The following is a 15,659-nucleotide window of genomic DNA, read 5'->3' on the forward strand; positions in this document are numbered from 1 at the left end:
TATATTTGTATTTTTACCCAGCTTTTCAATCTTGTGTCAGAGGTGAAGGTGGAGTCATGCGTTCCGTTCAACTGGTGACTGAGGTGAGCCTGCAGGCGCCTAGCCCGCCACAAGGAGTCATTATAGCGTGATTAGCCAAGTAAAGCCCCCTGGCCAAACCCTCCCCTAACCTGGATGATGCTAGGTCAATTGTGTGCCGTCCTATGGGACTCCCGTCTACGGCCGGTTGTGGCACAGCCCGGGAATGAACCCAGGTCAGTAGTAACGCCTCAGGTCTGTAGCTGCGCCACTCGGGAGGCCCCAGTAAAGGGAAATCTTAACGCTACAGAATACAACGACATTCTAGACAATTCTGTGCTTCCATCTTTGGCAACAGTTTGAGGAAGGCCATTTCCTGTTTCAGCATGACAATGCCCCGTGCACAAAGCGAGATCCATACAGAAATTGTTTATGGAGATCTGTGTGGAAGAACTTGACTGGCCTGCACAGAGCCCTGACGTCAACCCAATCGAAAACCTTTAGGATGAATTGGAACGCCAACTGCAGCCAGACCTAACTGCCCGACATCAGTGCCTGACCTCACTAATGCTCTTGTGGCTGAATGGAAGCAAGTCCTTGCAGCATTGTTCCAATATCTATTGGAAAGCCTTCCCAGGAGAGTGGAGGCTGTTATAGTTGCAAAGGGGGGACCAACTCCATATTAAAGCCTTCCTAGAAGAGTGTAGGCTGTTATAGCTACAAAGGGGGGACCAACTCCATATTAAAGCCTTCCTAGAAGAGTGTAGGCTGTTATAGCTACAAAGGGGGGACCAACTCCATATTAAAGCCTTCCTAGAAGAGTGTAGGCTGTTATAGCTACAAAGGGGGACCAACTCCATATTAAAGCCTTCCTAGAAGAGTGTAGGCTGTTATAGCAACCAACTCCATATTACTTTTGGTCATGTAGTGTTATTTTTAGTGATTTGATTTATTTCTGTATAGACCGGAGTAATTATATAATTTTGGCAACTGTATTTCATTTTACTTTGCAGGCACCCCAACCAAACACATATACCCACTCCTTTCCTCTCCTCCATCCTCATTAAATGTGTTGCATTGTTCCAGCTGGTCCTGTCTAACGTGGACGTGGAGCTGAAGTATTATGACCTTGGTCTGCCGTGCCGCGACCAGACAGACGACCAGGTCACCATTGACTCGGCCATCGCCACCATGAAGTACAACGTCGCTGTCAAGTGTGCCACCATCACCCCGGATGAAGCCAGAGTCGATGGTATCTACTTTAATCACAGAAATACATTCTCTGGTTAGAAATAAATCATACATCCACAAGATGGATATTTGAATCCCGGGGGATAATACTTATTCAAGTGTTTCTATAAATATTTGTTTGACCATGGTTTCAGTGTCAGGTGGTAGATCAGTACTGCAGTTTGACAGTTAACAGCTTAACTCTTGTCAGGCCTTCATCCATGACCCTTACTCCTCAGAGTTGAAGATGTGGAAGAGTCAGGGTTAGATAGATAGTTAGGTAGTTACCTGGGCTAGGTGTAGTAATGTCAGGGTTAGGTAGATAGTTACCTGGGCTAGGTGTAGTAAGGTCAGGGTTAGGTAGATAGTTACCTGGGCTAGGTGTAGTAAGGTCAGGGTTAGGTAGATAGTTACCTGGGCTAGGTGTAGTAAGGTCAGGGTTAGGTAGATAGTTACCTGGGCTAGTTGGTCCCCCCATTGCAGCTATAACATGTTGGCGTGACCGTTTTGTGCGCCGGAGAATAAATTGACGATCTACTGAACCCTGCTCTCTGCGCCTGATTCCACCCACCACTCCTAGTATCCCGTGACAAGTATCTGGAGCATCAACATTTGTGGGTTCGATTACTGGCTCAAAATGGCCAGAAACAAAGCACTTTCTTCTGAAACTCGTCAGTCTATTCTTGATCTCAGAAATGAAGGCTATTCCATGCGAGAAATTGCCAAGAACTGAAGATCTTGTACAATGCTGTGTACTATTCTCTTCACAGAACAGCGCAAACTGGCCCTAACCAGAATAGAAAGAGGAGTGGGAGGCCCCGGTGCACAACTGAGCAAGAGGACAAGTACATTAGAGTGTCTAGTTTGAGAAACAGACACCTCACAAGTCCTAAACAGGCAGCTTCATTAAATAGTACCCGCAAAACACCAGTCTCTACGTCAACAGTGAAGAGGTGACTCCGGGATGCTGGCCTTTTTCAGTTTCAGTTTCTTCAGTTTCTTGGCAATTTATCGCATGGAATAGCCTTCATTTCTCAGAAGTGTATAGTTGTAGTGTATAGTTACCTGGGCTAGATGTAGTATGGTCAGGGTTAGATAGATAGTTAGTTACCTGGGCTAGATGTAGTAAGGTCAGGGTTAGATAGATAGTTCGTTACCTGGGCTAGATGTAGTAAGGTCAGGGTTAGATAGATAGTTCGTTACCTGGGCTAGATGTAGTAAGGTCAGGGTTAGATAGATAGTTCGTTACCTGGGCTAGATGTAGTAAGGTCAGGGTTAGATAGATAGTTTGTTACCTGGGCTAGATGTAGTAAGGTCAGGGTTAGATAGATAGTTTGTTACCTGGGCTAGATGTAGTAAGGTCAGGGTTAGATAGATAGTTAGTTACCTGGGCTAGATGTAGTAAGGTCAGGGTTAGATAGATAGTTAGTTACCTGGGCTAGATGTAGTAAGGTCAGGGTTAGTTAGTTAGTTAGTTAGTTAGTTAGTTAGTTAGTTAGTTAGTTACCTGGGCTAGGTGTAGTTGGGTTAGTTATATAGTTATCTGAGCTAGTTGTAGTAAGGTCAGGGTTAGATAGATAGTTAGTTACCTGGGCTAGATGTAGTAAGGTCAGGGTTAGTTAGTTAGTTAGTTAGTTAGTTAGTTAGTTAGTTAGTTACCTGGGCTAGGTGTAGTTGGGTTAGTTATATAGTTATCTGAGCTAGATGTAGTAAGGTCAGGGTTAGATAGATAGTTAGTTACCTGGGCTAGATGTAGTAAGGTCAGGGTTAGTTAGTTAGTTAGTTAGTTAGTTAGTTAGTTAGTTAGTTAGTTAGTTAGTTAGTTAGTTAGTTAGTTAGTTACCTGGGCTAGGTGTAGTTGGGTTAGTTATATAGTTATCTGAGCTAGATGTAGTAAGGTCAGGGTTAGAGTTATGGTTAGGTCTAATAGGTTAACTCAGGCCTCCATCTCTAACCCTAACAGAGTTCAAGCTGAAGAAGATGTGGAAGAGTCCCAACGGAAGCATCAGGAACATTCTGGGTGGAACCGTCTTCCGAGAGCCGATCATCTGCAAGAACATTCCCCGTCTGGTCCCTGGTTGGACGCAGCCAATAACGATCGGCAGACACGCCTTTGGTGACCAGGTAGATAAGTAACATACAATACGTGTTTTAGATTAGATTTGTATTCAATCACAGAGCATGTGAGGAATGTTCTGTTGTTGATGTTTGTTGTTGTGTTGTTCCACAGTACAGAGCCACAGACTTTGTAATCACCAAGCCAGGGAAGTTTAAGATGGTGTTCACCCCAGCTGACGGCAGCAAGGGGAGTGAGTGGGAGGTCTTTGACTTCGTCTCAGGAGGCTGTGGGTTGGGCATGTACAATACTGATGAGGTGAGCAGGCTGGGGCAGGTTCTTTTTTAAAAGTTACACACTTTATTTTCCATCCAAGGAATGAAATTAGCCTTTGACATTAAAGAACATAAACTGAGCAAAAATATAAACACAACATGTAAAGTGTTGGTCCCATGTTTTGTGAGCTGAAATAAAAGATCTAGAAATGTTCTCTATGCACAAAAAGCTTATTTCACTCAAATTTGGTGGACAAATGTGTTTTACATCCCTGTTAGTGAGCACTTCTCCTTTGCCAAGATAATCCATCTACCTGACAGGTGTGGAAAATAAAGAAGCTGATTAATTGGCATGCTGACTGCAGGAATGTTGCCAGGGAATTGAATGTTAATTTCCCTACCATAAGCCTCCTCCAACATCGGTTTAGAGAATTTGGCAGTACATCCAACCGGCCTCATAACCGCAGGCCACGGGTAACCACGGCAGCCCAGGACCTTCACATCCGGCTTCATCACCAGCTGGATCATCTGAGACCAGCCAGACGGACAGCACCACTGAAGAATTTCTGCACAAACTGTTAGAAACGTCTCAGGGAAGCTTATCTTGTGCTCGTCGTCCTCACCAGGGTTTTGACCTGACTGCAGCTCGGCGTCATCACCAGGGTTTTGACCTGACTGCAGCTCGGCGTCATCACCAGGGTTTTGACCTGACTGCAGGTCGGCGTCATCACCAGGGTTTTGACCTGACTGCAGGTCGGCGTCATCACCAGGGTTTTGACCTGACTGCAGCTCGTCGTCCTCACCAGGGTTTTGACCTGACTGTAGCTCGTCGTCCTCACCAGGGTTTTGACCTGACTGTAGCTCGTCGTCCTCACCAGGGTTTTGACCTGACTGTAGCTCGTCGTCCTCACCAGGGTTTTGACCTGACTGCAGCTCGTCGTCCTCACCAGGGTTTTGACCTGACTGCAGGTCGGCGTCATCACTGACTTCAGTGGGCAACTGCTCATCTTCGATGGCCACTGGCACGCTAGAGAAGTTTGCTCTTCAGGGATGATTCCCGGTTTGAACTGTACCAGGCAACTGGTAGTGTTTTGTGGGCCAGCGGTTTGCTGATGTCAATGTTGTGAACAGAATGCCCCATGGTGGCAGTGGGGTTATGGTGTGGGCAGGCCTAAGCTATGGACAATGAACACAATTGCATTTTATCGATGGAAATTTGAATGCACAGAGATGCCGTGACGAGATCCTGAGGTCCATTGTCTTGTTATTCATCCTCCACGATCACCTTATGTTTCAGCATGATAATGTACAGCCTGTTTGTCCTGTCCAGTCCATCACCTCATGTTTCAGCATGATAATGTACAGCCTGTTTGTCCTGTCAATCACCTCATGTTTCAGCATGATAATGTACAGCCTGTCTGTCCTGTCCAGTCCATCACCTCATGTTTCAGTATGATAATGTACAGCCTGTCTGTCCTGTCCATCACCTCATGTTTCAGCATGATAATGTACAGCCTGTCTGTCCTGTCCAGTCATTCACAGGGTTCTAATAGTGTTCTGTCTGTCCTGTCCAGCCCATCACAGGGTTCTAATAGTGTTCTGTCTGTCCTGTCCAGACCATCACAGGGTTCTAATCGTGTTCTGTTTGTCCTGTCCAGTCCATCACAGGGTTTGCCCACAGCTGTTTCCAGTATGCCATCAATAAGAGGTGGCCTCTATACATGAGCACTAAGAACACCATCCTTAAGTACTACGACGGACGCTTCAAGGATATCTTCCAGGAGATCTTTGAGGAGTAAGACATTTACCTGGCAGCCTACAGTATAGAGTTGCACTGCATTCCACATGTATACTATTCTAGAGTAAGACATTTACCTGGCAGCCTACAGTATAGAGTTGCACTGCATTCCACATGTATACTATTCTAGAGTAAGACATTCACCTGGCAGCCTGGCAGCCTACAGTAAGACATAGAGTTGCACTGCATTCCACATGTATACTATTCTGGAGTAAGACATTCACCTGGCAGCCTACAGTATAGAGTTGCACTGCATTCCACATGTATACTATTCTGGAGTAAGACATTCACCTGGCAGCCTACAGTATAGAGTTGCACTGCATTCCACATGTATACTATTCTAGAGTAAGACATTCAACTGGCAGCCTACAGTATAGAGTTGCACTGCATTCCACATGTATACTATTCTAGAGTAAGACATTCAACTGGCAGCCTACAGTATAGAGTTGCACTGCATTCCACATGTATACTATTCTGGAGTAAGACATTCAACTGGCATCCTACAGTATAGAGTTGCACTGCATTCCACATGTATACTATTCTAGAGTAAGACATTCAACTGGCAGCCTACAGTATTGTGTTGCACTGCATTCCACATGTATACTATTCTAGAGTAAGACATTCAACTGGCAGCCTACAGTATAGAGTTGCACTGCATTCCACATGTATACTATTCTAGAGTAAGACATTCACCTGGCAGCCTACAGTATAGAGTTGCACTGCATTCCACATGTATACTATTCTGGAGTAAGACATTCAACTGGCAGCCTACAGTATAGAGTTGCACTGCATTCCACATGTATACTATTCTAGAGTAAGACATTCACCTGGCAGCCTACAGTATAGAGTTGCACTGCATTCCACATGTATACTATTCTAGATATAGACTATACTAACTACTGTAGATATAGTCTATTCACCATATCTATAACTAACTAGATATAGTCTATTCACCATATTTATAACTTTATATAGTCTGTTCACCATATTTATAAACATATATATAATCTATTCACCATATTTATAACTAGATATAGTCTATTCACCATATTTATAACTATATATAGTCTGTTCACCATATTTATAAACATATATATAGTCTATTCACCATATTTATACTAGATATAGTCTATTCACCATATTTATAACTAGATATATAGTCTACTCACCATATTATACCTAACTAGACATACAACTCAACTTTGTCTAAGACAATGAAATGGGCTGCCTTGGAGAACCGATCAACCACCACCAGGGTAGTGGTAAGCCCTTGGGATGGAGGTAACCCTCTGATAAAGTCTACAGACAGGTGGGACCAGGGCTTGCTGGGGATGGGCAGAGGTTGTAGCAACCCAGCCGGTTGCTGGCGTAAGGACTTGCTTTGGGCACTGGTGGAACAGGGCACAACAAAGGATCTCACCTCAATCATGTTGAGCCACCGGAATTTCTGCCTCAGGAACTCCAGAGTCCGATTAACCCCTGGATGCCCAGGTAATTTAGAGGAGTCTCCCCATTGTAGTACTCGAGAACGGGCTGATTGCAGAACGTAGAGTCTGTTAGTGGGTTCCCCACCGGGGTCAGGTTCTCAGGTCTGGGCTTGTCGGACCGTGGTCTCAATACTCCATATCACAGCGGCCACAATGCGGGAGCTGGGGATGATGAGCTCGGAGTCCATCTCCTCGTTAGGGACATCCTGTTGGCGGGACAGGGTGTCTGCTTTCTGATTCTTGGGTCCCGGGCGATAGGCTGAAATCAAAATCGAGACCTCCGCAGTAGCCTTCGTGCATGCACCTGTGGGCTCAGACATGCGCGTCCCAGCTGCATGGGCTCCTCAATAATGGGTTCGGGGAGCTTGGGGTGCTCAGGAAACCAGGATAATGGGGTGGTGTCAAAAAGGCGCTGTTTCACGTGTTCTCGGAGGCAGTTGTCGATTCTGATTGCCAGAATTATCAGGGACTCAAGGTCCTCTTCCAGTTCCCGAGAGGCCAGTTCATCCTTGATGGAGTTGAACAGTCGGCTGGCTGCTTCTTGTCCGCTGAATGGGTGGTTGAAGACTCATCACAGCTCGGCAATGAAGGCTAATATTTATTTTTTAATTTGACCTTTATTTAACTAGGCAAGCCAGTTAAGAACACATTCTTATTTTCAATGACGGCCTAGGAACAGTGGATTAACTGTCGGTTCAGGGGCAGAACTGCAGGGTAGCCTAGTGGTTAGAGCGTTGGACTAGTAACTGGAAGGTTGCAGGTTCAAACCCCTGAGCTGACATGGTACAAAACTTTAGCTCTGCCCCTGAACAGGAACAGTTAACAGTTGAAAATAAGAATTTGTTCTTAACTGACTTGCCTAGAGGTAAAATAAAAAAATAATATTAGCCTTCATTGTCAGCTTGGGGATTTGAACTTGCAACCTTCCGGGTTACCGCTCTAACCTCTAGGCTACCCTGCCGCCCCAAATATGGAGCTGCAGGATGGTGGCTGTGTAACATGTATGCTAATAATCAGGAAGCAAGTACAGAGAGTGAATTTAATAGAACATGGAACAAAACAAGAAACATGAGTAGCGTAAAGACATAAAACAAAGGAACAGAAACAATAACGCCTGGGGAAAGAACCAAAGGGAGTGACAGATATAGGGGAGGTAATCAGGAAGGAGATGGAGTCCAGGTGGGTAACAACATTCTTGATCTGGGTGATCTCTGCTGGGTCAATGTTTTGGCAGAAGCTTGCTGTAATATGATAAGGTTAGAGACCGGTGCAGAGAAGAGTCCAGACGAGGAATCAGTGGTTCAGGATAAACATAATACTTTACTGAGAAACGGTGGCCACAGGATCACAGTATACTTGAAAAAACAACAAACACTAAGTCTCAAAAACTCACCCAGGAAACGAACGCACAACAGAAATCACTTCGTTTAACAGGGAAATCATAATGGGTAAATTGGACACACCTGAGTGTCGTCAATGTCTCTAGGATGGTCTCTAACACCCTCTGGTGACAGGTGGACCATGACAGGTCGGTAGCAGAGAGAACAGTCTATGACTTGGGTTACTGTAGTCTTTCACACATTCTCGGCCTTCGTCTGACACGGCCTAATATGGAGGCCTTGGATAGCATGAAGCTTGGCCCCAGTGATGTACTGGGCCGGACGCACTACCTCTGTAGGACCTTACGGTCGGATACCGACTGGTCAGGATGCTCTCGATGGTGCAGCTGAACTTTTTGAAGATCTGGAGACCCATGCCAAATCTTTTCAAGCTCCTGAGGGGGAAAAGGCATTGTCGTGCCCTCTTCACGACTGTCTTTGAGTGTTTGGACCATGATAGTTTGTTGGTGATGTGGACGCCAAGGAACTTGAAGCTCTCAACCTGTTCCACTACAGCCCCGTCGATGTGAATGGGGGCGTGCTGGGTCCTCCTTTTCCTGTAGTCCACGATCATCTCCTTTGTCTTGATCACGTTGAGGGAGAGGTTTTTGTCTTGGCACCACACAGCCAGGTCTCTGACGGCCTCTGACCGACTGTCTCATTGTTGTCGGTGATCAGGCCTACCACCGTTGTGTCATCAGCAAACTTGTTGGTGTTGGAGTCGTGCTTGCTACGCAGTCGTTTGTGAACGGGACTAAGGAGGGGACTAAGCACGCACCCCTGAGGGGCCACTGTGTTGAGGATCAACGTAGCATATGTGTTGTTGCCTACCCTTACCTCCTGGGGGCGGCCCATCAGGAAGTCCAGGATCCAGTTGCAGAGGGAGGTGTTTAGTCCCAGGGTCCTTAGCTGCTTTGTGGGCGCTATGGTGTTGAGCGTTGAGCTTTCATCAATGAACAGCATTCTCACATAGGTGTTCCTTGTGTCCAGGTGGTAAAGGGCAGTGTTGAGTGCGATTGAGATTGCATCATCTGTTGGGGCGATACGCGAATTGGAGTGGGTCTAGCGTTTCCGGGATGATGGAGGTGATGTTAGCCATGACCAGCCTTTCAAAGTACTTCATGGCTACCGACATGAATGCTACAGAGCAGCAGCAGACATTTAAGCAGGTCACCTTTGCTTTCTTAGCCACAGGGACTATGGTGGTCTGTTTGAAACATGTAGGTACTACAGACTTGGTCAGGGAGAGGTTGGAAATGTCAGTGAAGACACTTGCCAGTTAGTCCGCACATACATAGATGGTAGAGGCTGGTAGCCGACGAATTCTCACAAGGCACTCTGATCTGCACCCATGTTATTTCCTTCCTTTCTTCGTGTGAATAAAAGGGATTTTGGCCTTGTCTGGGAGCAACATTATGTCCTTCACGTCAGACTCATTAAAGAAAAAATCTGAATCCAGTTTGAGGTGAGTAATCACTGTTCTGATATCCAGAAGCTCTTTTCGGCCATAAGAGACGGTAGCATCAGCATTATGTACAAAATAAGTTAAACAATGCGAAAAAACACACAAAATAGCACAATTGGCGCCATTTTCTTATCATTCTGTACCATGCTGAAATTCCATGATACAGATTGAATAGAGGCCACAGTCTATTCACCATAAAAAATATCACATAAAAACCATATAAAGTTATTGACATGCCAAAGTGGCTTGCCAAGGTAGACAGTATCTTTCCTTGCTGATTCTTCCCCAGTGTTAACAGTTAATCTAGGCCTGCTTTAAAAGCTCCCCTGTGTTCTCTACAGGAACTACAAGCCAGAGTTTGACAGGCTGAAGATCTGGTACGAGCACCGCCTCATTGATGACATGGTGGCACAAGTCCTCAAGTCCTCCGGAGCCTTCGTCTGGGCCTGCAAGAACTACGATGGAGATGTTCAGTCTGACATATTGGCTCAAGGTGAGACCAACACTAATATATAATATACTGTATATACAGTACCAGTCAAAAGTTTGGACGCCGAATCATTCAAGGGTTTTTCTTGATTTTTACGATTTTCTACATTGTAAAATAATAGTGAAGACATAAAAACTATAAAATAACACATATGAAATCATGTAGTAACCAAAAAAGTGTTAAACAAATCTAAATATATTTTATATTTAAAATGATTTAAAGTAGCCAACCTTTGACCTGACGACAGCTTTGCACACTCTTGGCATTCTCAAAACCATCAAGCGCTATGATGAAACTGGCTCTCATGAGGACATGAAGACCCAAAGTTACCCCTGCTGCAGAGGACATGTTCATAAATGCTTCACAGAGTTCAAGTAACAGACACATCTCAACATCAATCAGGCCTTCATGGTCAAATTGCTGCAATGAAATCACTACTAAAGGACACCAATAAGAGACTTGCTTGAGCCAAGAAACATGAGCAATGGACATTGGACAGATTTGGACATTAGACCGGTGGAAATCTGTCCTTTGGTCTCATGAGTCTAAATTTGAGATTTTTGGTTCCAATCGCCGTGTGTTTGTGAGACGCAGAGTAGGTGAACGTAGGATCTCCACATGTGTGGTTCACACCGTGAAGCATGGAGGAGGAGGTGTGATGTTGCTTTGCTTGTGACACTGTCAGTGATTTATTTAAAATTCAAGGCACACTTAACCAGCATGACTACCTCAGCATTCTGCAGCAATACGCCATCCCATCTTGTTTGTGCTTAGTGGGACTATCATTTGTTTTTTAACAGGACAGTGACCCAACACAGCTCCACACTGGGTAAGGGTTATTTGACCAAGGAGAGTATTGAAGTGCTGCATCAGATGACCTGGCCTCCACAATCATCTGACCTCAACCCAATTGAGATGGTTTGGGAAAAGTTGGACCGCAGAGTGATGGAAAAGCAGCCAACAAGTGCTCAGCATATGTGGGAACTCCTTGGAAAAGCATTCCTCATGATGCTGTTTCAGACAATGCCAAGAGTGTGCAAAGCTGTCATCGAGGCAAAGGGTGGATACTTTGAAAAATCTAAAATCTATTTTGATTTGTTTAACACATTTTTGGTTACTACATGATTCCATATGTTTTATTTCACAGTTTTAATGTCTTCACTAATATTTTACAATGTTTTTTTTTAATAAAGAAAAACCCTTGAATGAGTAGGTGTGTGCAAACTTTTGACAGGTACTGTACATACAGTAATAATATATAATGATAATAAAACAATAATGGAATTGTTCAGTCTGACATACTGTCCCAATGTGAGACCAACACTAATATATAATATACTGTTTATACATACAGTAATATAGTTATTATTATTATGAAAACATTCAGTCTGACATACTGGCTCAAGGTGAAACCACAGTCTAACTGTACATACATATGTTCCAATCATCGTCCAATATAATCTCATATTTTCTCTTAACTTCTAAGGGTTTCATGTTTTTATTGCTGAGAAAGGTCCACCTTGTAGCTAGCAGGAGTCCTCTTAAAGTATAATCACATCAGAAAGTCTGGATGTACAGTTCCTTCAGAAAGTGTTCACACCCCTTGACTTTTTACACATTTTGTAGAGTTACAGCCTGAATTTAAAATTAATACCATTTCGATTTTGTATCACTGGCCTACACACAATAACCCGTATTGTCAAAGTGGAATTATGTTTTTTGAGATATAATTTTTTTTATTAAAAATTAAAAGTTTAAATGTGACTCACCAGCTCAAATCGGTCTTATGTAGCAAAAAAAAAAATATATATATATATATATATATTTTTACATTGGATAAAAGTAGATACTAAGAGCTACAAAATGGTATTTTATACACTTCATCTGCTTTGAATGTTGATTAACTTGTAAACTCACTTTTGAGAAAAGGGCCTTTGAATGTTTTGGTACCTACTGGAGAGTAGTGTAGTAAAGATGAAGACTAAAAGTGGTAGTAGCCTACATCAAGGAACAATTCTAAAAGTGGTAGTAGCCTACATCAAGGAACAATTCTAAAAGTGGTAGTAGCCTACATCAAGGAACAATTCTAAAAGTGGTAGTAGCCTACATCAAGGAACAATTCTAAAAGTGGTAGTAGCCTACATCAAGGAACAATTCCAGTTAAACAGAAAGTGTCCAGATAAAAACATGTTATAAATATTAGATGACACTTACCCAGACACACTGGTCTAAATGGATGGGTCTGTAACCCCCAGACACACTGGTCTAAATGGATGGGTCTGTAACCCCCAGACACACTGGTCTAAATGGATGGGTCATGTGAATGAAATGCTATAACCCCCAGACACACTGGTCTAAATGGATGGGTCATGTGAATGAAATGCTATAACCCCCAGACACACTGGTCTAAATGGATGGGTCATGTGAATGAAATGCTATAACCCCCAGACACACTGGTCTAAATGGATGGGTCATGTGAATGAAATGCTATAACCCCCAGACACACTGGTCTAAATGGATGGGTCATGTGAATGAAATGCTATAACCCCCAGACACACTGGTCTAAATGGATGGGTCATGTGAATGAAATGCTATAACCCCCAGACACACTGGTCTAAATGGATGGGTCATGTGAATGAAATGCTACAACCCCCAGACACACTGGTCTAAATGGATGGGTCATGTGAATGAAATGCTATAACCCCCAGACACACTGGTCTAAATGGATGGGTCATGTGAATGAAATGCTACAACCCCCAGACACACTGGTCTAAATGGATGGGTCATGTGAATGAAATGCTATAACCCCCAGACACACTGGTCTAAATGGATGGGTCATGTGAATGAAATGCTATAACCACCAGACACACTGGTCTAAATAGATGGGTCTATAACCACCAGACACACTGGTCTAAATGGATGGGTCATGTGAATGAAATGCTACAACCCCCAGACACACTGGTCTAAATGGATGGGTCATGTGAATGAAATGCTATAACCCCCAGACACACTGGTCTAAATGGATGGGTCATGTGAATGAAATGCTACAACCCCCAGACACACTGGTCTAAATGGATGGGTCATGTGAATGAAATGCTATAACCCCAGACACACTGGTCTAAATGGATGGGTCATGTGAATGAAATGCTACAACCCCCAGACACACTGGTCTAAATGGATGGGTCATGTGAATGAAATGCTATAACCCCCAGACACACTGGTCTAAATGGATGGGTCATGTGAATGAAATGCTATAACCACCAGACACACTGGTCTAAATAGATGGGTCTATAACCACCAGACACACTGGTCTAAATGGATGGGTCATGTGAATGAAATGCTACAACCCCCAGACACACTGGTCTAAATGGATGGGTCATGTGAATGAAATGCTATAACCCCCAGACACACTGGTCTAAATGGATGGGTCATGTGAATGAAATGCTGTAACCCCCAGACACACTGGTCTAAATGGATGGGTCATGTGAATGAAATGCTGTAACCCCCAGACACACTGGTCTAAATGGATGGGTCATGTGAATGAAATGCTGTAACCCCCAGACACACTGGTCTAAATGGATGGGTCATGTGAATGAAATGCTATAACCACCAGACACACTGGTCTAAATGGATGGGTCATGTGAATGAAATGCTATAACCACCAGACACACTGGTCTAAATAGATGGGTCTATAACCACCAGACACACTGGTCTAAATGGATGGGTCATGTGAATGAAATGCTATAACCCCCAGACACACTGGTCTAAATGGATGGGTCATGTGAATGAAATGCTACAACCCCCAGACACACTGGTCTAAATGGATGTGTCATGTGAATGAAATGCTATAACCCCCAGACACACTGGTCTAAATGGATGGGTCATGTGAATGAAATGCTATAACCCCCAGACACACTGGTCTAAATGGATGGGTCATGTGAATGAAATGCTATAACCCCCAGACACACTGGTCTAAATGGATGGGTCATGTGAATGAAATGCTACAACCCCCAGACACACTGGTCTAAATGGATGGGTCATGTGAATGAAATGCTATAACCCCCAGACACACTGGTCTAAATGGATGGGTCATGTGAATGAAATGCTATAACCACCAGACACACTGGTCTAAATAGATGGGTCTATAACCACCAGACACACTGGTCTAAATGGATGGGTCATGTGAATGAAATGCTACAACCCCCAGACACACTGGTCTAAATGGATGGGTCATGTGAATGAAATGCTATAACCCCCAGACACACTGGTCTAAATGGATGGGTCATGTGAATGAAATGCTGTAACCCCCAGACACACTGGTCTAAATGGATGGGTCATGTGAATGAAATGCTGTAACCCCCAGACACACTGGTCTAAATGGATGGGTCATGTGAATGAAATGCTGTAACCCCCAGACACACTGGTCTAAATGGATGGGTCATGTGAATGAAATGCTATAACCACCAGACATATCCAGTGGTGGAAAAAGTACTACATTGTCATACTTGAGTAAAAGTATAAATCATTTCAAATTCCTTATATTCAGCCAGATGGCACAATTGTAGTTTATTTTTTATTGACGGATAGCCAGGGGAACAATGTACTTAAGTTTCAAAAATAAAAGTACAAATATAAACTATTTCAAATTCCTTATATTAAGCAAACCAGACGGCACAATTGTATTTTTTTGTACTTTTATTGACGGATAGCCAGGGGCACACTCCATCACTCAGACATGATTTACAAACAAGGCATTTGTGTTTAGTGAGTCTGCCACACCAGTGGCAGTAGGGATGACCAGGGATGTACTCTTGGTAAGTGTGTGAATTGGAAAATTTTCCTGTCAAAATGTAACGAGTACTTTTGGGTGTCAAGGAAAATGTATGGAGTAAAAAGTATATTATTTTCTTTACGAATGTAGTGAAGTAAAAGTTGACAAAAATAGAAATAGTAAAGTAATGTACAGATACCACAAAAAACGACATAAGTCGTACTTTAAAGTATTTTTACACCGATGCCCAAAGGGTAGCCTTTTAAAGCATTTCATGGCTACAGACGTGAGTGCTATGAGTCAGTAGTCATTTAGGCAGGTTACCTTGGTGTTCTTGGGCACAGGGACTATGGTAGTCTGCTTGAAACTTGTTGGTATTACAGACTCAGACTGGGAGAGGTTGAAAATGTCAATGAAGACACTTGCCATTTGGTCAGCGCATGCTCGGAGTATGTACAGTCCTGTACTGTACGTACAGTCACTGTGGGGACGACGTCCTCGATGCACTTATTGATAAAGCCAGTGACTGATGTGGTGTATTCCTCAATGTCACCGGAAGAATCCCTAACATATTCCTGTCTGTACTAGCAAAACAGTCCTGTAGCTTAGCATCCGCTTCATCTGACCACTTTTTTTATAGACCAAGTTACTGGTGCTTCCTGCTTCAATTTTAGCTTGTAAGCAGGAATC

General features: G+C 43.6%; 1 protein-coding gene across 3 annotated transcripts in view; it reads left to right on the plus strand.

Moving 5' to 3' along the window:
• LOC124035432 (isocitrate dehydrogenase [NADP], mitochondrial-like) overlaps window positions 1–15,659 on the plus strand; it is an 84,755-nt gene that overhangs the window by 39,698 nt on the left and 29,398 nt on the right. For all 3 annotated transcript variants that reach the window (XR_006838734.1, XM_046348880.1, XM_046348879.1), the window contains exons 3-7: window positions 1,105–1,270; window positions 3,212–3,372; window positions 3,479–3,622; window positions 5,238–5,374; window positions 10,050–10,201. Coding sequence is in view for 2 of the 3 variants with exons in the window: in XM_046348880.1 (XP_046204836.1) it covers window positions 1,105–1,270; window positions 3,212–3,372; window positions 3,479–3,622; window positions 5,238–5,374; window positions 10,050–10,201 (760 nt within the window). In the remaining variant the exon portion in view is untranslated. The remainder of the gene's footprint in view (window positions 1–1,104; window positions 1,271–3,211; window positions 3,373–3,478; window positions 3,623–5,237; window positions 5,375–10,049; window positions 10,202–15,659) is intronic.

The sequence above is a fragment of the Oncorhynchus gorbuscha genome, linkage group LG05 (genome assembly GCF_021184085.1).
Source record: "Oncorhynchus gorbuscha isolate QuinsamMale2020 ecotype Even-year linkage group LG05, OgorEven_v1.0, whole genome shotgun sequence".
Lineage (NCBI taxonomy): Eukaryota > Metazoa > Chordata > Actinopteri > Salmoniformes > Salmonidae > Oncorhynchus > Oncorhynchus gorbuscha.